At 50.3% G+C, this 21856-nt stretch overlaps 2 protein-coding genes and 1 long non-coding RNA gene across 3 annotated transcripts; all 3 read right to left on the bottom strand.

The window, feature by feature from the left end:
* Positions 1–1844: 1844 nt before the first annotated feature.
* Positions 1845–5080, bottom strand: ZNRD2 (zinc ribbon domain containing 2). The gene is made up of 4 exons (XM_072984398.2): positions 4818–5080; positions 4483–4634; positions 3687–3771; positions 1845–2375 (listed from the first exon to the last, which is right to left on the bottom strand). Exons 1-4 carry the CDS (start codon positions 4834–4836, stop codon positions 1990–1992), a joined length of 642 nt encoding a protein of 213 aa, XP_072840499.2. The 5' UTR covers positions 4837–5080; the 3' UTR covers positions 1845–1989.
* Positions 5081–13788: 8708 nt separating this feature from the next.
* On the bottom strand, positions 13789–21551 carry LOC144583010 (uncharacterized). The gene is made up of 3 exons (XM_020813357.3): positions 21072–21551; positions 15809–17108; positions 13789–14694 (listed from the first exon to the last, which is right to left on the bottom strand). Exons 1-3 carry the CDS (start codon positions 21418–21420, stop codon positions 14469–14471), a joined length of 1875 nt encoding a protein of 624 aa, XP_020669016.3. The 5' UTR covers positions 21421–21551; the 3' UTR covers positions 13789–14468.
* Positions 19914–21065, bottom strand: LOC144584945 (uncharacterized). Its single transcript, XR_013539441.1, has 2 exons — positions 20565–21065; positions 19914–20510 (listed from the first exon to the last, which is right to left on the bottom strand). It is a non-coding gene; the product is annotated as an uncharacterized LOC144584945 (long non-coding RNA).
* Positions 21552–21856: the final 305 nt, after the last annotated feature.

The following is a 21856-nucleotide window of genomic DNA, read 5'->3' as shown; positions in this document are numbered from 1 at the left end:
GGTTCACGTCCTATACAGCCTTTTCAAACGAAGATCCTTTTGCGAAAACCATGACCTTTTATACAGCACAACCCTATACCGCATTTTCCCTGCTGACTCCAGTCGGGCTGGGAATCATCAAGGAGGGTGAACCGCACTAGACTGCAGCTCTGGAAAGCCGCCAGCTGGTATGATCTTTCTGCTGGCCTTTTTTTCCCTCTGAAGCCAAGCACCTGCATCTTTCCTGACGAAGCCTTTGCTCTCCTGTCACAGCCCCCTTGACTGAGTTTCTCCCTCGGCTTCGGTTCAAAGCAGAGTCCTGCCATTGGTCCAGCATTACGCTAGACTTGGGTTTGATGCAACACGGCTGGAGATCTGGGTGACCGCTCTGCAGTCGAGCAAACCGCTTCACGTAGAGAAAGTTCTCAGTTTGATCTTTAGCCTTCCTTTAAAAAAAAATCTGTTATGGCTTGTGCCTTGTTAGAAGCCACATTCCAGCGCTCCTTTGGCATTTGTCCATATCATGAAGACAGGGTGCAAAAATAACAAACTAGTAATTTTTTCCTTGCTCAAGTCCAGCAAGAGCAGCTGTGGTGTAACTCTATATTTCTTAAACCTGGATTTCCGACCCCAGATGCCAAATTTAACTAATTCCTCCCAAGTGCCTCACTTAAACTAGCAGCTATATTACGGGCACAAGAGCACAGAATCTGCATATGAAGCTATCTGTTACATGTAAATTGACAATTATGCATCATCATTCAGTTCTGTCACCAGTAGGATCCCTGTATCTATGTGGGATCAGTTCAAAGTCTTCCCGGGGATACTGAAAAATCCAGATTATAGCAAATGTTACACATGGCATGGTCTCTGTCTCCATCTAGTGGCCAGGTCTAGTAATTTCACTTTTATAAATTTTCTAGGGTTTCTCTTTTAATATGTTCAGACTGTGGACAAGTGAATCAGTGGATACTGATGCTGTGGATACAAGGATCCCACTGTACCTCCTACAAATGAGCCAGCCACAAAAACCGCTAGATGTTTCTTGGCTATTTAGAATGGCGTCCATGTTCCTCTGCATAAGCACCCTCCCCTCCAAAAACCACCACCTATCATCAGGATTCGGGTTTCTACTTACAATGAACCAGCAGTCAAAATAAATGTATTTTGATATTTCTGTCTGCTTGGCCAACACAAACCAGCAGATGCTAGCCAATGACATTTGGTTCCTTTCCAATTCTGTGATAGCAAACGGAAAAGGCTCATTCAAACCCTGCTTCCCAAGAATGTTTAGGAATAAGCAACTACGGGGAAAACATAATGAAGGACAAAATCCTACTCATACTCACTGTTCTTTTAAAGTGTCACGGAAGCTCCGCCAAGATTCTTTCTGCAACAACATCTACCAAACATCTGCATTTCTTAAAAATTACGGCGGGTATTCTAGCAAGAGTAAGACTTCCAAACAGCAGGAATGAGGCAAGAGGGTGACCTTATCAGCAAGTGTGTTGGGGCTCCATCAGCAATGGGAGACATTCAGAAGGAAGAGCGCAGGGCTCGAGAATTCACGCAGGCATCATCCTAGGGGACCTGCCTGCTTGTGACTCGCAAACTGTGGTTCTCAACCTTGGTTCTCGGACGAAAGCTCCCAGAAGCCTTTGCCCGACTAGCTGCGCCGGCCAGGATTTATGGGAGTTGGCGTCCAGGCTGACAGATACATCCATCCGTTCTCAAGGTTGACTTTAGCTTGGAATAGGTCCTTCTCACTGTCTATTCACCACCACTACTCGGATGCAAGATGTGAACCCCCAGTGCAAACACAAAGGCTGCCATAACATGCCCCCAAAACCTCAAAACTACTAGAATGAGACAACAAAATGCACATTTTAATCAGAAGAAAGAAGACCGCCTTATTCGAATGGCTCAGAACTCCAGCCTCTCAAGGGGGGGGCTATCCCGGGTGGCGGGGTCTGGCCTCCAAAGCCTGCCCCCCGCGGCTCCACGCGGTCCTCATTGTTGCAGTTCCTTGAGGCCTTTGAGGGATTCCGCGCAGGAACGGATCAGGGAGCAGAGCTGTATGCTCGTCTCGATGGAAGTGCTGTGCTGGAGCTCCTGGCCTGCCCAGCCGATCTTCTGCAGGATGGCCTCCTCGGCCGTGGCCAGGGAGCCCACGGCTGGGGGGCCGGCAGCTACCGCCGCCGCTGCCACGGGCGCAGGGAGAGCGGGAGCCCGGGCAGACGCTCTGAGTCCCGAGGCAGCGCCTTCACAGTGTTCTGGGCGGGGCACATGGCGAGGCGTGGGGAGAGCAGAGAGGTACTCCGGTGGAGCCTGGTCCTCCAAGTTGGCCGCCAGCTGGCGTTCACGGACTTGGGACAAAGCAGCTTGAGCGTTCAGGGCTGGAGAGAGAGAGAGAGAACCGTCTGGGGGTGAGTGATCACAGCGACCTCTTTGCTCTAAGATATCGCAAGGAAACCCGGACTGGGCCTCAGCCTGGTCAGGCCCATGCAGCTTCTTTTAAGCAAATTTTTATTGTCAATTAAACCTTTGGAGGTAGAGGTCTTCCCTGGAATGTCCAGCAGCCAACCATGGTATGAGCAATACCAAAGCAGATCACCCACTGTCAGAGCACCAAAGTGGAAATTATAGTGGGACCCCCATATCCATGGGGGGGGGGTTGGTTCCAAGCCCCCACCTGCGGAGGCTGAAAACCGCAGATAATAGTGAATGCTATAAGTGCTACATATACATAGCATGGCAAAAGAAATATATATATACAGTGGTGCCTCGCTTAGCGAGCGCTCCATTTAGCAACAAAATCGCTTTGTGACAAACTTTTTGCGATCGCTTTGCAATGTTCCCTATGGGGGAATTTCGCTCTGTGATGATCGGTTCCCTGCTTCGGGAACCGATCATCGCAAAGCGACCATTTTCGCACAGCTGATCGGCAGTTTCAAAATGGCTGCCCACTGTTTTCTGGGATGGATTCCTCGTTTAAAAGGCACTGAAAATGACCACGCTGTGGAGGATCTTCGTTATTAGTTTTAAGCCCCTAGGAACGCATTAATCAGGTTTTAATGCGTTTCTATTGGCTTTTTAATATTACATAGCGACGTTTTCGTTCAACAGCGATTTTTGCGGAACGAATTAACGTTGCAACGCGAGGCACCGCTGTATATATCTCCAGAAATATGTATTTTCACCATGTATTACCAGAACTGGCTGCTAGAGGGAGTCAGAGATCATGCTAGGTGCTCCAACAATAGAAATACAGTACATACTGTAGAATGGTCTCTGGCGCCCTCTGTGAACAGTTCTGGTAACTACATTGTGAAAATACATATTTCTAGCTATTTTCCTTTTAACGTTTTAAAACCAGGATACGTGAAGCCATGGATACCAATCCGATGGATACAGGGGTCCTACTGTACCAAACTATGAAACCCCCAACGCTCAATCTCGCAACAAAAGCCCTTTGGACTCCCAGAAAGCGCCAGGCTTCTGAATGATTGCCAAGGCAGCAGCTGAAGGTGGCTGATGCACAAGCCACGTGGCCCTCTTAAATAGGAGGGAGGTTGGAGAGTCCACCACCTACCTACCCTCTGATCCAGGGCTTGCACCTCCTCTCCGTCCACCCAAGCGGCCGCCTGTGGGGTTTAGGTGTCGAAAGCCAAGCTCCGGCAAGCTCAGTCGGTTTCCCCCAGACTTACCCGGGTTGTCCTTGTCGACGTCAGAATTCAGTTCCTGGCAGGCGACGCAGTACAGTTTCTTCTGCTTATCTTGCAGCAAAATGGTCTGTGGGGGGGGGGGAGATTGACAGGCAGGGAAGGAGGAGGAGAGAGGGGAGAGAAAGCATCAGCCCTTTCCAAAAAGCAAATGAATGGGAAAGAATAAACAAAGAGAGAAAAGCCACCCCAAAGCACCAGCAAAATAAGTGGAAATCGAAGCACCAGATGCCTGGAAACCAAAACCAACCTGGGCTCCTCCTTTTCCTCCCTGGTCTGAAAATATTCAGACCTTCTGACTTGACACGGTGCCTCCTGGAAGGGTCTCATGACCACTTCCATCATCCTCCCCTCCTCAACGGCCAGGCCGTACAAACCTGTCCCCTCTTACCCGGAGAGATTCATCCGCCCCCAGCAGCTGTTGTTTCTTATGGACGCACTTAAAAGAGAGGCGCTCTTTCTTATTTTGCATGTTACGGACCCAGCAGGAAAAAAAGCAAAGTATAAGTCCCCGAATGCCATTTAAAAAAAAAATAAATTTAAAGCCAATTTTTAGACGTTTTTATAGGTCTGGCATTATTCGAGGCGCTGAGTGGCTTTTCAAAGGGCATTTCTTCCAATCCTGTCCTTTTTTTTTTAATATCGTGGGAATTAAAAAGAGAAAAAAGCCAAGGCCTCAACGCCCGGGGGGGGGGGGCCTTCTCCTACCCCGGAATCCCAGGCGGCGCTCTGCACATGCCCAGAGGCCCCCTCCTCCTTTGTCTCTCTCTCTCTCTCTTACCCCGCACTCCTCGCAACAGTCGCTCAGCATCCGGTAGCCCTTGAGCAGGTAGTCGCCCATCAGCTTGCTGATCTTGTCCTGCCGCTCCCGCCGGGCCTGGATCACCTTCAGCTCGGCCTCGGACGGAGGCTCCCACGCCGCCTCCTCCTGGCCTGCAGACACACCCCGCGGGGAGAACCGGGGACGTTACGGCGGGAAGCCTCCCCACCCACTCGCCCCCCGACAACCCTGGCCCCTTTTTACGTACTTCTCCGGGAACAAAAACAGAGGCTGGCTTCGCCGGGCCCGACTAGGCCCGGTTGCCATGGTTCCCGCCGCCTCCTTCCCTCGCTTACCTGCCGCGTTCAGCGCCATGATCTCTCGCGGCGGCGGCGGCTTCCGGAGGTAGCCACGCCCCCTGCCCGGAAGTCTACCACACAGGCTCCACCCCGCCGCCGCGTCCGTTCGGCCCCCTCCTTTCAGGAAGTCCTCGCTGATTAACCTTCCCCCTTGGAAACCTTTCTACCCGCACAAAGGTTCCGCCTAGTAGTTTGTTCCCACACTTTTAAAAGTGATATTGACAACCTTGCATATACATCCCATGCCACGAGCATCTGCAAAAAAATCCATCTAGTAACATGTTCCCATATTATTACTATCAATTGCTATTATATTGTGTGTATATGTTATACACACATCTATATATACAAAATATATATTATATAAAGCTATATAAATAAATTACTGTGCTTCCCCCAAAATAAGATGGGGTCTTATATTAACTTCTGCTCCAAAAAGGCATTAGGGCTTATTTTCAGGGGATGTTTTATTTTACAGTCATGTCATCTTCTAGTTGCTGCACAAGGGTGGAGGACGGGGTTTCACTGTACTGGGGCTTATTTTGGGGGTAGGTCTTATTTTCAGGGAAACAGTGCGCTGTGCCCACATCTATCTATCTATCTATCTATCTATCTATCTATCTATCTATCTATCTATCTATCTATCTATCTATCTATCTATCTATCTAGATGTGGGCACAAAGCACTAAGAATCTTTGTGGGACAGGAACACACACACACACACACACACCTGGCATGGTATATATAGGCAAGGTTGCCTAGAAGCAACGGAATCTGGATTTCTGCCTTGTCTTCTTCCTCAACTTACACGTGTCTTTTCCGTTGTCTTTCGTTCACATGCCAAAGAGTGCATTCCACAAAAGCTTAGGAGGTTTCACCTTTCAATAGGAGAGCATATCCTTTCGATCCACTTTTCTCGAGGTGACTCAGCTTTGAGATGCAAGGAGGTGGTTGCCTCGGCCGGCCGATCTGGTTTCGTTTTATCATTGGCTTTTGGGCAGCCAGAGAGAAAGGCCCTTCAGCGCCTTTGTTCCAGGAAAGATGTCCGCATTACACCGTCCGCTTTGGCTGCCCTCTCCCTTGATTTTCTGAAGGGTACCATTTGTTGCTCCACCTCAGGTACCAAGATATTTTTAGGGCACACCTTGAAACCCGCTGCTGATGGCACCTGGAGGACCCAGTAAGACCAAAGTTTCGGCTCAGCATTAATGTAACACACACTCGTTTATTATACCATTGACTCTTCCAACCTCAGTCTGGGAGTTATAGTTTGGCACATGTGGATGACATCAAGTTAGGAAAGTTAAAACTAAGGCTTTATGCTCTTTCAAATATATCTTTTTATATATAGAAAATATGTCTGAGATTGTTACGTAAAACCTCCTGCTTAAATCCCCCATCTTCCTATATGGAGAAAATGTGACTGGTGTCGTGCATGCTGTAAGTTTAACGTAAGCACTTCAGTGTGAATGCAAATCTAGTCCATAGCTATTTGCTAAAATCCTTTTAACTCCACACAATCAGACTAAAAGGTGTCAGATTTAAATTCCTCTTCCCACCTCATTCCCAGAGCGGTCTGATCTGGCCACAGTAACACATGCCTTAGTGAGGTCCCAGCTGGATTACTGTAACACGCTCTACGCGGGGCTGCCTTTGGAAAGCGTCTGGAAATTTCAGAGGATCCAAAGTTTGGCCGCCAGATTGTGGACTGAAACTGCTTACAGGGATCACATAATGTCCTTTTTACAGCTACTCCACTGGCTTGCTGGTCTATTTCTGAGCACAATGCAAAACCTATAAAGCCCTAAATGGCCCTCTCTAGGACGGAGTCTCCCTTTAAGAGCCTGCCCGGGCATTAAGATCATCAGGAGAGGCCTTTCTCTCAATATTAACACCTTCACAGGTGTATTTGGTGGGGACACGGCCTTTCTCTGTTGCTGCTCCTAGACTCTGGAACTCCCTCCCACTGGAGGCCAGGCATGTTCTGTCTTTGCTATCCTTCTGCACGCAGGCAAACACCTTTCTCTTCAGGCAGGCTTTCCCTTGTTTTTAAATGGATCATTGTGCCTTACTGCTTGGAATGGAGTGGCTTTTGTTTACTGGTTTATAGATTTGTATTTGGCCCTTTAAAATCTTTGTATAGTTGCTGTTTTTAGCTTTAAATACTGTGTTTTGTCGATGTGAGCCACTTGGGTCCTCTTTGAGGAGAAAACCAGGGTAAACATATTTTAAATAAATAAAATCATTGGGTGTCGTTGTGTTATCATTTCAGTTGTCCTTTAACATTAATAGTGCCAGAGGGAATTCGCGATGTTCCTGCGCACCATGCCCATCCAGCCCCCAAATGTTTAATTATATTTTTTAAAAAATATTTTGTGCCCACGATATGCTTTTTTCAGTAAACCCAACCCCATCTTTGTGAATTCCAAAATGTTCCAAGTGGGGTTGCAGAAATCAGTAGAGCCCTCCCAAGTTTCAGGGATGCATTCCACATGATCCCAGGCCTCTGAAGAAGGAACTGAATGAGATAAATCTTGTTTCCAACAAAACACACCAGTCATCACAGGCTGATTCGATTTTTCTCTTTAATGGGGAAGAAGCACAGCAATTCAGATCAAAGTCTTCACTGATCCATTACAGGTTATCTTGGCAGAGAAGGGATGTGGTAATTAATATATCTAAGAAGGACAAAACTGTGGATGAACAATGGGAAACAGAATCATCTCTACACATTGAACTGGAATTTCCCACCGGGCCTCTGCACACCTGAAATTCAACAGGTATGGATGTCTGACAAAGGTTTTTTTAAAAAATATATCTTTTTTTTTCCTTTTCAAGTTGTTATTCCCCCCCCCCAGGACCCATAATAATTTTTTTCCCCACATCTCCGTAACCCAAGATGCTAGCAGTGCCAGGTCAGAAGCGAAGCCCTCCCGTTCCTTTCTTGACCGGATCCTTTCTTCTGCAGGAGATCCGTGACAGACACCGGGGGAGGGGGGGGGGCCGACCTCAGCGCCCAAACCTCTTCCCCCCCCCCCCCAAGAAGAAGCCCTGGCCCGATTTTAAGGGGGCAACCCTTGTCCTTCCTTCCTATAAAAGCGCTCTCCGCCGGGGTTTTTGCCCCCTTGGCAAAAGGGAGCCACGCAATGGCGGCCAACGGCGTGGGGGAGGCGGCGGAGATGCGACGACGCCCCCCCCGAGCCCTGACGCCCCCCCCAGCCCACCCGGCGGCCGCGGCACCGAAAGCACTCCCCTCCGCTCGAACCCCTGTCAGGGGAGCCGCGACGCTCTAAAGAGGCCGGTCCTTATATAGGGAGGGAGGGCGGGGCAGGGAAAGGGGCGGGGCGCCGCCGGGATTGGCGGCTCTGCCTCCCAATCGCCACCCGAGAGGGCGGCGCCGAGGTCCCTGCGCCTTCTACTCGTCCCCTTTGGAAGGGCGAAAGGCGTCGCTTCGCGCCCCCCTTCACCTCTCTGTCGTTGGGGGGGGGAGAGGAAATTGGGGGGGGGGATGTTTCAAAGCCATGCCCATCACTTTCCCCTCCTTTAGCTCCCTTGCAGGTCACCCTTGGAGAAGGTAAAGCTCAGATACAGACGGTTTTTACAATTTATTCTCGGAGGCTTTTCAAAATAATTTGTATACTTTTTAAAATACAGTATTCTTAAAATCTCTATACATATACACCCTGTGGAATATTGGTATACTTAACTATTTTTTCAGCTGTTCCAGATTGTAAGTCGCCTTGGGCCCTTTTAAGGGCAAAGGCAGGGTGTAGTGTGGGCGGCATATAAGTTAAATAAATAAATAAAATAAATAAATATATTTGAAAGAAAGGAAGAGTCTCTATGCCCGATTTCTTTTTTTTTTTCTAGATGTGCTTCGCTTTGTTCCCAAAATACATGGCTTGCCCCACCTTAAAAGACCTTCGGGCCACTGTTCGCTTCCAAACAGTACTCGGAAGACGCGCATGGAGAGGGTTGTGGGCACCGACACGTGAGAAAGTGGCCCGGCCAGAGGATCGGTGGTTTGGTACAACCTGCCTTTTCCCCCATTCAGTAAAGGGATGGTGGGGATTTGGGGCACACGACCATCTCCCCGATGCGTTGGGCGTCGTCGCGAGGGGCACAGGGAAATCGGAGGACTGCAACAACAATTAATTCCAGGCAGTAAGCAAAAAAATTAAAATTAAAATATTGCAGGGAACTGTGATTCTGGGGGCCTGGATCGGGAACGTCCTCTGGGGACCCCAGAAAGTTTGAAAAATTAAATATATATATATAAAGGAGTTGGCTAGAACTGTTGAGGGGGGAAAGAGGAAGACCGCATGGAAAACATTTAGTTTTGATCCGAGCACGGGAGCAAGTCAGATGCAAAGTTAGGACATTCATGTGCAAAATCTTGAATACCTGATGCATGGATGTATGTTGTAATATTTCGTGGTGTAAACGTTTCAAGGCTAGAAACGCAAGAGCTTGGAGAAGCCGCGTCTGTCTTGCATTTGTGCCGGGAGCCTTGCTGAGAATCCTCCCCCCCCAGATCAAAGCAAATGCACCCCTCCCTCATTCTGGCTGCATCCCATTCCTTCCACAGGAGACCCATTTAATCCTTTGAAGACGTCGCTTTTGAGCCCCCCAAGTTTGTTTCACTGCCACCCGCCAACCAAGAAAAACCGGATCCATGCTCCACCCGACCAGCTCCCTCTCAAAGATGCATCTTCCAAGGCCAGGATAAGTCCAGTGGCTCTCAGAAATGCATCTCCCAGAAAGCGTGCCAGCTGTTTCTGGCAGGCTGCATCGCCCGCCCTGCCTCGCTCATCTTGCAAGGCCCTTTTAGAAGCAGCAGGAGGAGGAGAAGCATGGCTAGGACAGCAGCTAAAGTTGTTTTTCCCCTTGCAAATCCCATGGGTTCAGATCTTCAGCAATGCTCGGGTTGGGAGGGGGCAAGATTATCCAGGGATTGTGCAGGATCTTTGGTGATCTCAGCCTGCAGGTAACTCGTCTGATGGGGGGGCACGTCTGCTTTTTGTTTTACTACAGAGGGCACAGAATGAACCGCTTTGGTAGAAAGCAGATGTTACAAGGAACATCTGGACGGTCTGAATGGTACCAGAAAGGGAGGGATGCGATATATATATATAGTTAGACACACCAAAGACAACCACCACTACAGCTTTTATTGGGTGAGAGAACTCCGGCCCGCCTGCCTGAATTTAAATGAAGTGCAAAATCAAAACCTGCTTCAGACCGTGGGGGCGACACAGGATTCCTGCAAACCTCCACCCACCCACCCACCCAACGTGGCTGAGATATGCATCAGTTAACAGATTAATTTCCAAGCATCACAACAGCAACCTAGGAAAAATCTCAAACTTTAGCAGCTTTGAGGTCAGTAACCTATAGAGAAAGGAGTAGGGCCGGTTCAGTGGTTTGGACCTACAGGATAAGAATGAGCCGCTGGCAAGTGAACAGTGATGTTAAAAGTGTAAGAAATGCCCTGAGATCCACAGAAACGGAAGGGAGAGCAATAAATAAATAAATAATCTCAATTGCCAGTCACTGGGACCCCAGATTCAGTGGCTTTTCTCAAGACAACACAGATGCACTGCTATAGGGAATGGACTGGCAGGTAGAGGTCACTTCTTCTTCTGAGAACATTTGAAGATAAATAAACATAAAAGATAAAATAAATAAGAAATGTACCATTTTTTGTGGCTAAAGCAGGAACAAACCAATTCATTCAGGTCGCTGAGCCCAGAGAAAAGGACATTTCAGCTTTGAAGAGGGTCAGGGATCTGGAACGAATGAGACACAATGGCCAGCCACACCATGGAAACCACCTGCCCAATATCGGGTAGGTCTTTCTTGTGCCGCCAATGCATCAAGGCACGGACTCCGCAAGACCCCAGAACGTGGTATTTGGCACCGAGACATTAGCAACAGATGTTTTAGATCCTAGCAAACTGCGAGGCGGGGCTTTTGTGGATCGGATGGGGTGTTCTAGCACATCCGACAGATGCTCAATCAGATTGAGACCTGGGGGATCTGGAGGCCAAAGCTGCACCTTGAACCCTCTGCCGCATTCCTGAAACCATTCCTGAACCATTTTTGCAGACTAGCAGGGCGCGTTATCCTGCCGAAAGAGGCCGCGGCCATCAGGGGGCACCACGGCCACGAAGGGGTGTCCGTGGTCTGCCGAAATGCCTAGGTAGGTGGCATTGCGTCAAAGCAGCATCCACATGAATGCCGGGACCCAAGGTTTCCCAGCAAAACACGGTCTTCACCGGCCCGGCGTCTTCCCCATAGCGCAGCCTGCTGCCGGTCTCCTCCCCAGGTAAACGAGGCGCGCACACCCGGCCAGCCACCTGATCTAAAGGAAAATGTGATTCATCAGACCAGGGCAACCTTCTTCCGCTGCTGCTCCATGGTCCAGCTCTGACGCGCATGCCCACCCCCTTTGCGGGCAGTTCTGGCGGTCGCTATGCAGCCCCATACGCAGCCAACTGTGACGCATTGTGTGTTCTGACACCGTTCTATCATGGCCAGCATTTTCTTCAACACCTTGAGCTCCAGTAGTCCTCTGTGACGAGACCACCCAAGCTAGCCTTCGTTCCCCATGTGCATCCATGAGCCTTTGGCACCCCCAACCCTAACGACGGTTCCCCAGCTGTCCTTTCGTGCACCATCTTTGGCAGGCACTAGCCACTTCATACAGGAGACACCTCAAAACAAGATAATGAATGCCACTTGCTTCACTTGTCAGTGGTTTTAATGTGGCAGCTGATCCGAGTAAATCGCCCTCTTGCATGTACGATCGGCACCCTCTTCTTCCATGGTTCAGAAAGCAAAACGGGCAGAACCTAGCCCATTTCAACCAGTCACGAAACTTTTGCACGTGCAGCGGTAAGGAAACAGGAATGGTGTGAACTGTATCTTACTACCTGGCGGAGGATGCCGCTGGCTAATGTTAAATGCCAACTGGGATTCAAAACGGGAGTGATGGGCAGAAGACTCCATATAAGCAAAGGGTTATGTATAAAGGAATAATTTATTATTTCAATGCAAGGAGGGCAAGGGCCCTCGGGCACTCCGCACCACGGAGGCTCCCATTAGCACAAAGTGGTATGGGGTGATCTCCTTACGCGAGTGATATTTTTCCTATCGGTTCTCTAGTTTAAAAGGTTTTGTCCCTTAGTTGCAACGTAGGCAGAGCTCCTCCTGTTCCCAGCACCACTGAACGAACCACTTCAGCATCTACACTGAGAGAAAAGGAGGGAAGACGGCCAGGACTGAGTTAGCGAGCGCCAGCAACGGGTTATGTTCCGGCGCATATGCCCGGAGCTGCGGCTGCCCCTTGCTCTCAGTTTAAAGCTGATTCTAGTTTGCCAACTCTGTCTCTGACAAGCGCCATGCAGCACACCAGATCTGTGCTCCATATGGCTGACCGTTGGTCCTTCGGAAAGCTCTCGAGGCGTCTCAAAATTTCAGCCACCCACAGCAGGAGCGCATCGCAGCTGACCCCCCCTCCCCGAGTGCATAACAAGTCAGGAGGAGCAAGGTCTTCTGGGCCCACAACCGGGCCTGTGGGGCTAATGCCAAGCTATTTTCTGGCACCATTTTAATTTTTTTAAAAAAGAGACCTCACTACTCCATTTCTAACAAACCCTGAGCTCTTGCGAAAGGCAAAAGACAAGCAGGCGTCAGGGAACAATTTGTCCCAGAAGAAGACTTCCGGATGAGCCCTATTTCGGACCTCTGGTAGCCACTCCTGGACAATTCTATTTGGGTCTAGTGAAAACCATGGGGCACCCAAGAATTTGCAAGAACTTGCCTGCAAAGTCACACCCTTAAAAGGGGGAACAGAAAACAGAAGGACAGTCAACTTCCACCCTTTAATCGGTTTTCCAAAGAGCTTTACACCCTATCAAAGTGACCGGCCGGCTCCTTGGGAAAAAACAAATAGGCACTGACGTAAACCCAAAGATTTGTGCTGAATTATTATAAACCAAATTAGTATCTAGGTAATAAATCCCGTTTTGTCAGCTAAGCTGCTGTTTCCCATCTGACCTTTGCAAATTCAATTTAGAAATCTGATCACCTTGATCACTCCGATTCCCAACAGATTTGCGACAGGACTGCAGTAGAGAAAAGGGCAGTCTTTTATGAAGACGCTTTGATATATGTTGGAAATAGAGGTGGGCATGAACTGCTTTGTGCCGGGTTGTCCCAAGTCATTGACGCGCACTGCTTGTTTCCTCCTCACCTCACGATCTTCCGGTTTCAGCAGAAGCCCGGACTCCCCTTCTCTGCCTCCTCCAGCAGCCACCCACTCCAAGGCTGTGCTGCAGGAATCCCTGCCCTGCCTCCTTGTCCGAGTGGGCGGCTGCCAGAGGAGGCAGAGAAGGGGAGTCTGGGCTTCTGCTGAAACCGGAAGATATCATGACAAGGAGGGAACAAGCAGTATGTGTCAGCTAGTGAGGGGGGGAGCCAGCCTAAGGGCACTTGTGGTGCTGTGCTGGCAACTTGAGATGACCCGGCACAAAGAAATTTGTGTCCATCTCTACTTGGAAGGTTTTAGCAAAAGAGGACGGTTTTAAATCATGATGGATTTGCAGAAAACCACACATTCCAGTCTTGGCTTGTGAGCCACAACAGGCCTGAACATGCCCCATATGTATATAGCAGTTGGCGATGGGATCTTAGGAATGTACTACAATAGCTGCAGTTTGCCCTCACTGCTGTTACCCACCTTGTGTCCTCAATGGCAGAGATGGTCCTGAGGTTAGATTAGCCTCCCTCAGCACAGGGCTCGCCTAGATAGTCTGGACTTCCAACTCCTACCACAGCCAATGCCTGCAGCGGTCAGGGATGGCAAGAACTGGAAGCACCCAGATGTGGAGGATGGTTTACAAAAGGAAGCGAAGGGTGACACAAACACACACATCTTGACTACCAGAACCAGCAGGCAAGGGGATTTTCTAAAACGCACATCAGCGGTTTTATTTACAATTAATACAAAAAGAAAGCCCAAACTCTTCTAACATGTTTATCTGCACACTTTATATCTGCCTGAAATCAATTAAGGATGCTATTACATAAAAGCGACTGAGCTGGCCAGGAAACGGTATCAAGTGATCCTTTTGGCAAAGAAATTAAAATCAGGATTTCAGTAAAAGAACGGTTTGGTTACTTTTCACCGAGTGAGCCGAGAGAAACGTAAGACCAAGGAAACAGAAGCATAGGTGGCCATCTTCGGGACTTGGGCTTTAAAGGGCTGGGCGCCCACCCGCGTGGCGCTGCTACGGAAGCCAAATGCAGAGCCGCAACGGAAAATGGTGACAACTCGAATAGGTCTCCTAGAAAGCTGTTCATCTGAGAGGGCCACACAGCGCTCCCTGAAGGAAATGACACGCCATTTGCGTGGTAAGGACAGAAACAACAAAAAAAGACACACAAGCTACGCCGGGGCAACGCCACAGGCACCTGTGGACAGGTGGGACAAAACGTGACGGCTAAAAGGACATCCTGAACTCAAAACGGCAACGTTCGCTCCTTACGGACGCAGCGGGGAGGGGGAGGTTGTGGAAAGCGTGTGACGGCAGGCGCCCGGGCAACGATGTCGTCCCGCCCCAGGGGTGGCAGGGAAGGGATCCTCTAGAGGCGGCGCTGGTAATTAGCATGCATCTGCATTTGGGCACTACGCAAATAATCACCATAGGCCCCCGCGTAACAAGCGTAATCGGACTGCATTTCGGGGAGGCGGCGATAATCCAGTTGAGCTTTGGTCGGCGAATGGCGGTACGCATGGGGGGAGTCGGTTAAACGGCGGAAATCTGGGTAGTCAGATAAACGGCGGTCATCTGAGGGGTCAGAATTGTACCTGGTTAAGAGAAGAGACATTTGAGAAAATTAAAAAAGGCTCACGTCCGAGGCTCCAAATAACGCACCCACTGTGATGAAGGATACCTCTTCCTCCCACCGCACCGAAGGGGACCACCAAGATGAAGAGCATCAAAAGGGGGTCTGGAAGACAGCTTCTCCTTTGCAAAACCTGGGCCTACTTCACCTCCTACGTGAGATGGCGCAGAACGCGTCTTAAGGGCCGAGCGGTTCTGGAAAACCCAGGGAAAGCAGCAAAATTTGCTGGGCATTTATTTTTTTTAAAAAATTAAGCTTTTAACCAGAATGTGTCCTAAAGGGAGGGCCAGGTTTCACAACACTACATCCCGTCGTTGTTTCTAAGACAGACATAGGGATCTGTGGGCACATTAAATGCGTTGTTTGAATCTGAACCTGCAAAACCCAGATATAGGAAATTCCCTGTGGCTATTTGGGGGAGAAAAAAAGGATCTTAATGCCTATTCAGCAGCTTGCCTCATTGCTTATGTTCTGCAGGCGAAGATGGGGCATCAATTTAGCTCTGAGACCACCGTGGTTCAAAAAGGATCCAGCCTCCAAGCACTGAATGAAAATTCAAAGTACCACTGCAAGACTATATTCCATAAAGTGAGTCCACTTTTCCACAGAGCAGAAAAAACATGAAGATGTGAACATGAGGATTTTTTTTTCTTCTGTGTCACAGGATCTGACCAGGTAGAGGAGAACCCTTCACACCCCTCCTGTTACCATGGGGAGAAAGGAGGGGTATTCGAATTTGCAAATTAGTTCTCTTCTCCCAAAAGTTTAGTCTCGGTTTTCCTATGAAAAGGATGAACCGGGGGTGGGGGGGAATGGTAACCCACAGACCATAGAGACTTCCCTTCCCATAAGGAGTAAAGCATAGAAAAGGTCAGAAAGAAGGGCACAAGCAGAGACCCACTCCCAAGACCCCTGTGCTTCCTAGCGAGTGCCAATTTAGAGTGCCAGAAGGAAGTATGCCAGTCCTGACGAGAACGGCAGCAGAAGGCGCCTCTGGGTTTCATAAACCACCCAGAGGTTCTTGGATAGAAGGCACAACCAATGCGCAAAGCACGACCGCCGGTTCAGCTGCATACCTCTTATTCATGGCAGCTGCTTTTCGGTAGAGGTCCTCACGACTACCACGTGGCGGGGAGAGGCGAGAGCGGTCGTACGCCGGATGGAGACCCGCGGCCGCTTCCGACTGCAACATGGCTGAAGACTGAGGCATCTGTTGCGCAGACTGAGCCAGCCCGTTGTATGCCGGCTGAGCTCGGTAGCCGGCCGCTAAGGGAACGGAGGCGGACTGCTGTGCCGCATAGGCCGCCTCGGCTGGGGTTCTGTAGGCTGTCGGCATTGAGGCGGAGAGCTGGGCCTTGTAGGAAGCCGCAGCCGCATCCTGCATGCTATAAGCAGCGGCCAGGCTGGCTGCCGACTGGGCCCCATAGGCAGCTGGCAGGGCCGAGGCGGTGGCCGCTTGGGCCCCGTAGGAAGCGGCATGTCCTACAGTGGGCTGAACGCCATAGGAGGCTGACTGGGCCGAGAGGGCATGGGCGTTGTACAAGGCTGCCTGGTTGGCGGCCGGCTGGGCCCCATAGGAGGCGGAGAGTGCCGCCGCTTGAGCCCCATAGGAAGCGGCATAGGTCGCAGCTGCCTGGGCCCCATAAGCGGCAGCGTAAGTTGTGGCGGGCTGGGCCTCGTAAGTAGGGACTTGGGAGGCGGCGGCCTGGGCCCCGTAGGCCGCAGCCGCCTGGGCACTGTAGGAGGTGAGGGCCGAGGCTGCCGGCTGGGCGGCCGAAGTTCCCATGGGAACAGAGGACTGGGCTCTATAGGCATTGTTAAGCATGGCGGAGGGCTGCGCTCTGTACATGGCTGCCTGACCCGTCGTCGGCTGGGGTCGATAGGCCATCCCGAGCGAGGCGGAAGTCTGGTCTCGGTAGGGTGTTCCTAGGGAGGCCGACGGCTGGTCTCTGTACGATGCCTGCTGGCCTGTCACAGGGAGCGCGTAGCCAGCTCTCGAGGGCGAGCGTCTAAGAGGGCTCCTGTCCCTTCCAAAGTAAGACGGGGAGATCTGCCTGGCCTGAGCGTCCTGAGTTAAACTGGCGTTCCCCAGACGCTGATAGTCATATTCCAGGGAAGAATAAGCCGCCGTGGCCATGGGGAATGCAAGATTACCCGCTCTCATAGCATCATTCACGGGCTGGAGTTTCTCTAGAGTCGGTATTTTGTTCTTTTCCGCTCCGCCGCCCAGCTGGCCCCCGAGCCCGGCGGGCCCCCTTTTATGAGCTTTATTAGAGAGTTCCACATTAATTCGTTTTCCTTTGACTTCCCTTCCATTAAGGTGTTCAATGGCGGCTCTAGCATCCTCGTCCTTCTCCATGTGAACGAACGCATAGTCTGATAAAGCAGTAGACAGAAGATTATCAGCAAGGGATACATCACATTTTATTCCTGGAACCCACTTGCACTGCTACTTGGATTTGGCCCGGACACAGTTAAAAGGCTCAAACAGCAGCATGTCTGAATGCTAGCCGGACAATGCACGCCAGGCGCCCTCAGTGGGTTGTTCTGCCTCTCTTTCACAAAGAACAGGCTAGCGGCACCCAGAAAACCACAAGGCACCCATCACTGCCCCTAACAGCTGAAGGCTAAGCAGTAGGCTCCCCCGTCCTGCCCCCCTGCACACACCACCTTTGCTATAAGACGCATGCCCACGTCTGGCTCAGGATTCTCCAGAGAGACAAAACATACCAAACTAATGGGGCTGAAGAGGTCGATGACTCCCAAGTAACTGCTGTGTACATCACAGTGCAACGCCGGGTCCTGTAATTTTTCTGGCACACTCAGAAAAGAACATCTGAATATCCTAAAGCAGCATCGTTTCGTTCATCGATCAAACAGCCCCCAACTCTTTCACATCAATGGCTCAAGACACTCTCTTACATTTACACACAATTAAACACACACACAGAGGCGGAAGTACATTTGGCATTTTGAAGCATTCTGTGCTTCCTTTGGCTCTTGTAATTCATGCCCCACACTATCTTTACATGCAAATGTTGTCAAGTTCTGCTAATATTATTAGTTCTTCCTAGTCCACTGAGCACAGACACCAGTTGTCATGGCTTCTTCGCAAACTTTGGGGGTGGGTGGGGGTGAACCAGGCTAATGCAACTCTACTTCTGCCTGCTTTGAGCAGTTGGTTCTAACAAGGGAAGAAGCAATACATGAAAGGTGCTTTTTAGGCCACAACAGCAGTTGGCCACGGGTGGGCAGGCCAATATACCACATTGTGCCAAGAGGAAATACAAAGCAGTATATCTAATGGTCCATTCTGTGCAAGCATTTTTTTTTTCTTCCACATAAAAACAAATTCTCAACCAAGGAACATCCTTCTGGTTATTTTTTAAAAACAACCGAAATGGTTCAGCATGATCTTCGCCAAGGTATGAAAGGGTGGACATACGCCACACATGGGCAAGGCTAAAAAAATGCATTTAAGCAACACATGTTTAACAGTGAGGACTCCTTAGACAATGCATATATACTGTACTTTGCCTATATGCACAGTGGGCTTCATGCCCTATTAGGGGCCTGAAAACTTACCCACTAAGTTTTGACTATACTTTGAACAATTTTTTCGGAGGTCAACTTTTTTAGTGTTTTGGGGGCATCGATACATACTTAAGAGTAAAGTAAAATTCCTAAAGAAGACCCAGAAGGGATTCATCACATAGGAAAGGATTTGATCCCCCCCCAAAATATGCTTCATTCCAACTACTATTTTAAAAAGTATCTTCAGATTTGTCGGCGTCTAACTATAAAGCTGGAAGAAAGATGAGCCTCCCGAACTGCAAACCTGGGGAAACTGATTCACTAGAGGATACATGGGCATGTTTCACAAATATCAAACCAGGCTGCCTTAGCACAGACAGGTGAGGCCACGAACAATAGGGTATCTGAGGCACATTGACATATGCCTACTTTAAAGCATGGAGTAAATGAAGGGGACTTTCCTGCCTAGGCAGACCGCACAGCCTGTTTACAAGTAATGGTAGACGCAGATGATTAAACCACAGTGTGAACAAGTGGCGCACGCAGCCCTTGGTCCCACTCTTCTCCCTCCTTGGCAAAAGGGTGGTTTAAATGTCTGCCTATGATCCAGCTTTAGAATAAGCCATACCACTGGGCCTCGATGTCATGAAGCAGATATTGAAAACAAATACTTCTGCCTTATACCCAAGGTGGGAACATGGCTCGGGAGAACCAGCAGCAGCTACGACGGCTACTGATGGGGAGCTTTGTGAGGATAGTGAGAGGCATCAGCCGCCTTCTAAAATGGACTTCTTTTTTTCTGCTCCAAGAAGGCCCATTCTTGCCGCCACTCAACAGGAAGGGCACTCTGCACATGCCTAAAGGCCACCGGTCCCCTTTGCTCGATGGAAATCATACACTCCTATAAAATGGACCAGAGAATCTCACTAAGGGCAGGCTTATCATCAGCCACTTAGTCGGACCATCAACCATTTATTCAGGGACTCCTCCAGCATGTTATAGCTCCAATCCAGTGCCTAAAAACGAGGTCCCTCCCTGTGGCACAGAGGTTAAACTGCAGTACAACAGTCACGACTCTGCTTGCCACCTGAATTTGATTTCGGCGGCCTCAGGTGTGCTGGCGCGAGATTGTCTTAGTCTTCTGTCCTTTCGAGGTTGGTAAACTGGGTATCCAGCTCACTGGGGAGAAGGGGGGAGCGGAGGTGTAGCCTGCGCAATTAAATTGTAAACTGCCCAGTAAGTGCTGTCCGCTATTATATAAATAAATAATATTAATAAATGTCTGTATTAGTTTTCTTTTCTCCAGGCACCCACTCTCTATTTCTCCGGCATGCCCTGTATGTGTTCTGTTAAGCTGCAGCAGGAATTCTTTTCAAGTTGAAAGAGTCGGGTTTTGATGGTAGAAAAACACTTTTAAATCAGCCATTCCCAAAGATTATTATTATTATTTTGGCCACGGCCATAAACCCAATAGGAAAGAAATATAGGCCATTTCAGGTTGGTGTAAAGTCAGGGGTCATCACCGCAGCACACACATGGTAGGGTGTATCATGCCCATGGGGGGTGTCATACTTACACGCGCGACAACCCCCCCCCATGAACAGGACACACCCATTGTGTGAGCATGACATGCCCCCTGCCTGCCCACCCCTATGCATGGAGCTCGCTCCCCCCAGCCTGTCCGCAGCCCCAAAAAGGTTGGGGGGCTGCTGGTGTAAGTCATGTTAATGAACCTTTTAAGGTGGTGCGTGAAGAATTATTTCCAGTCTACTTCAGGAGTTCGCAAGATATCCTTCATGTCCGTCTGTCCATCACACACACACACACCCGGCTTGAGAATGGCTGCTTTCAATATTTGTCAAAGGCGGAAACTCCGAATTGAGAGAATTTTTAAAAAAACCACCACCACCTCCCTACTTTCTAATACAGTAGGGCTGCGATATCCACCGGGGATCATTTCGAAGCCCTCTGTGGAGGTCCAAAAAGCACAAGTACAGAAAGGCTGTGTGTGCATATACCACAGTCCCTTATCGTCTTGTTCTCTCTTTTTTTAACCACTTTTTAATCCAATACTTCTTCAACGCTTCTTCAATATTTGCATACTTACTTTTTTAAAAGCTTTTCCCCCTTATTTAAAACTGTTTTTATTCACATTGCTATATTATTGTTGTAAGCCGCCTAGAGTGGTCTTAATCGACTCGATAGGCGGGATATAAAATAAATAAATAAATGGTTGTAAGCCGCCTTGGGTCCTTTTGAAGATAGGCGGGATATAAAATAAATAAATAAATAAGCCGCCTTGGGTCCTTTTGAGGAGAAAGGTGGGGGTGGGTGGGTGTACAAATATTTTAAATAAACAAAGACGATCAAGCAAGGCTGTCCCTCTCAGGGGCAGTTCTGGAAAACCCATCTTAGAAACCAGTGTTTCTTTTTTTGGGGGGGGGGGTGAGGTGAGTTGCATCGTTTCAGTCCGCGGTTAAGTGAAACCGCGGGTCCTGATCCTGCGCGGATACGGCGGCCCTACTTGTCTTTGCAATGCGCGCGCCTAGCCTAACAACCGTCTCTCTTACTTTCTCTCCCCCTCAATCTCCACCGGGTTTTTTTTTTGTTCCTTTGAGGGGCTGAAAAGGGCGGGGGAATAAATACGAGATATTTTAAATAAAGAGGCGCTCGCCCTCTGAGGCGAAAAAAGCTCGCTCGTCAAGGCGGCCTGGCGGGCGGGTCCCTGGGAGGCCATCCATCCATCCCGCCTGCCTGCCTGCCCGCCCGGCCTTCCTCCTCCTCCTCCTCCTCCTCCGGCGGTACCTTTGACAATGTCGCACTCGACGACGGAGCCGAACTCCTGGAAGAGGGTGCGGAGCTCCCCGCTGGTGCAGGCGGCCGAGACGTTGCCGACGAAGATCTTGACGGTGTGGGTGGGCCTGGGCCGCGAGTGCTCGACCACCACCCGGTGCCCGTGGAGGAGCTGCCCGTTGAGCTGGAGGATGGCCCGGTCGGCCGCCGCCTCGTCGCGCATGTGGACGAAGGCGAACTGCTTCATGAGGGCCACCTTCAGCACCTGGCCCGGCTCGGCCGCCTCGAACAGGTCGCGCAGCTCCCCTTGCGACGTCTCCTCGGGCACGTTGCCCACGAACACTTTCACCCCCGAGTGCATCGGCCCGGCCCCGGCCCCGCCGCCGCCGCCACCGGAGGAGGACGAGGAGGAGGAGGAGACGACGACGACGACGACAAAGGAGACGACCCGAGCGCCCACAAAATGGCGGCCGCTGCCTCCGAGAAGGGAAGCCTCCCCACCCAGCGGGGCCAAGGAGCCGCGCCTGCGCGTTGGGCCGGAACCTCCCCTTCGGGCATGCGCGTGGGCCTCCCCTCGCCGCCGGGTCCTTCTCGAGCATGCGCACCCGCCTACTTCCGACACGCCTCCGAGCGCGCACAAAATGGCTCACCTAAAAAGGGACGAGGTGCGCACGCGCACTGGGCCAGCGGGGCCCCTTGGGATATGTGCCTTGGGCCAGTGCCACAGCTTTCTCGAGAAGGCTCGCCGAGCTACCTACGTCACGCCTCTGAGCATGCGCGCTGGTACTCCGTCTCCT

The sequence above is a fragment of the Pogona vitticeps genome, chromosome 15, assembly GCF_051106095.1.
Source record: "Pogona vitticeps strain Pit_001003342236 chromosome 15, PviZW2.1, whole genome shotgun sequence".
NCBI lineage: Eukaryota > Metazoa > Chordata > Lepidosauria > Squamata > Agamidae > Pogona > Pogona vitticeps.
This window is presented reverse-complemented; position numbering and strand designations above follow the sequence as displayed.

Excerpts from the sequence above, each read along its gene's own strand:
- ZNRD2 (XM_072984398.2), bottom strand. Across the intron at positions 3,772-4,482 it reads ACTGTTGCGAGGAGTGCGGG|ACCATTTTGCTGCAAGATAA; the intron begins GTAAGAGAGAGA and ends CCCCCCCCACAG. Across the intron at positions 2,376-3,686 it reads CGTCGACAAGGACAACCCGG|CCCTGAACGCTCAAGCTGCT; the intron begins GTAAGTCTGGGG and ends CTCTCTCTCCAG.
- LOC144583010 (XM_020813357.3), bottom strand. The coding sequence starts at position 21,420 with ATGCACTCGGGGGTGAAAGTGTTCGTGGGCAACGTGCCCGAGGAGACG. Across the intron at positions 17,109-21,071 it reads CGAGTGCGACATTGTCAAAG|ACTATGCGTTCGTTCACATG; the intron begins GTACCGCCGGAG and ends CTGCTTTATCAG. Across the intron at positions 14,695-15,808 it reads GCAGCTGCCATGAATAAGAG|GTACAATTCTGACCCCTCAG; the intron begins GTATGCAGCTGA and ends TCTCTTAACCAG.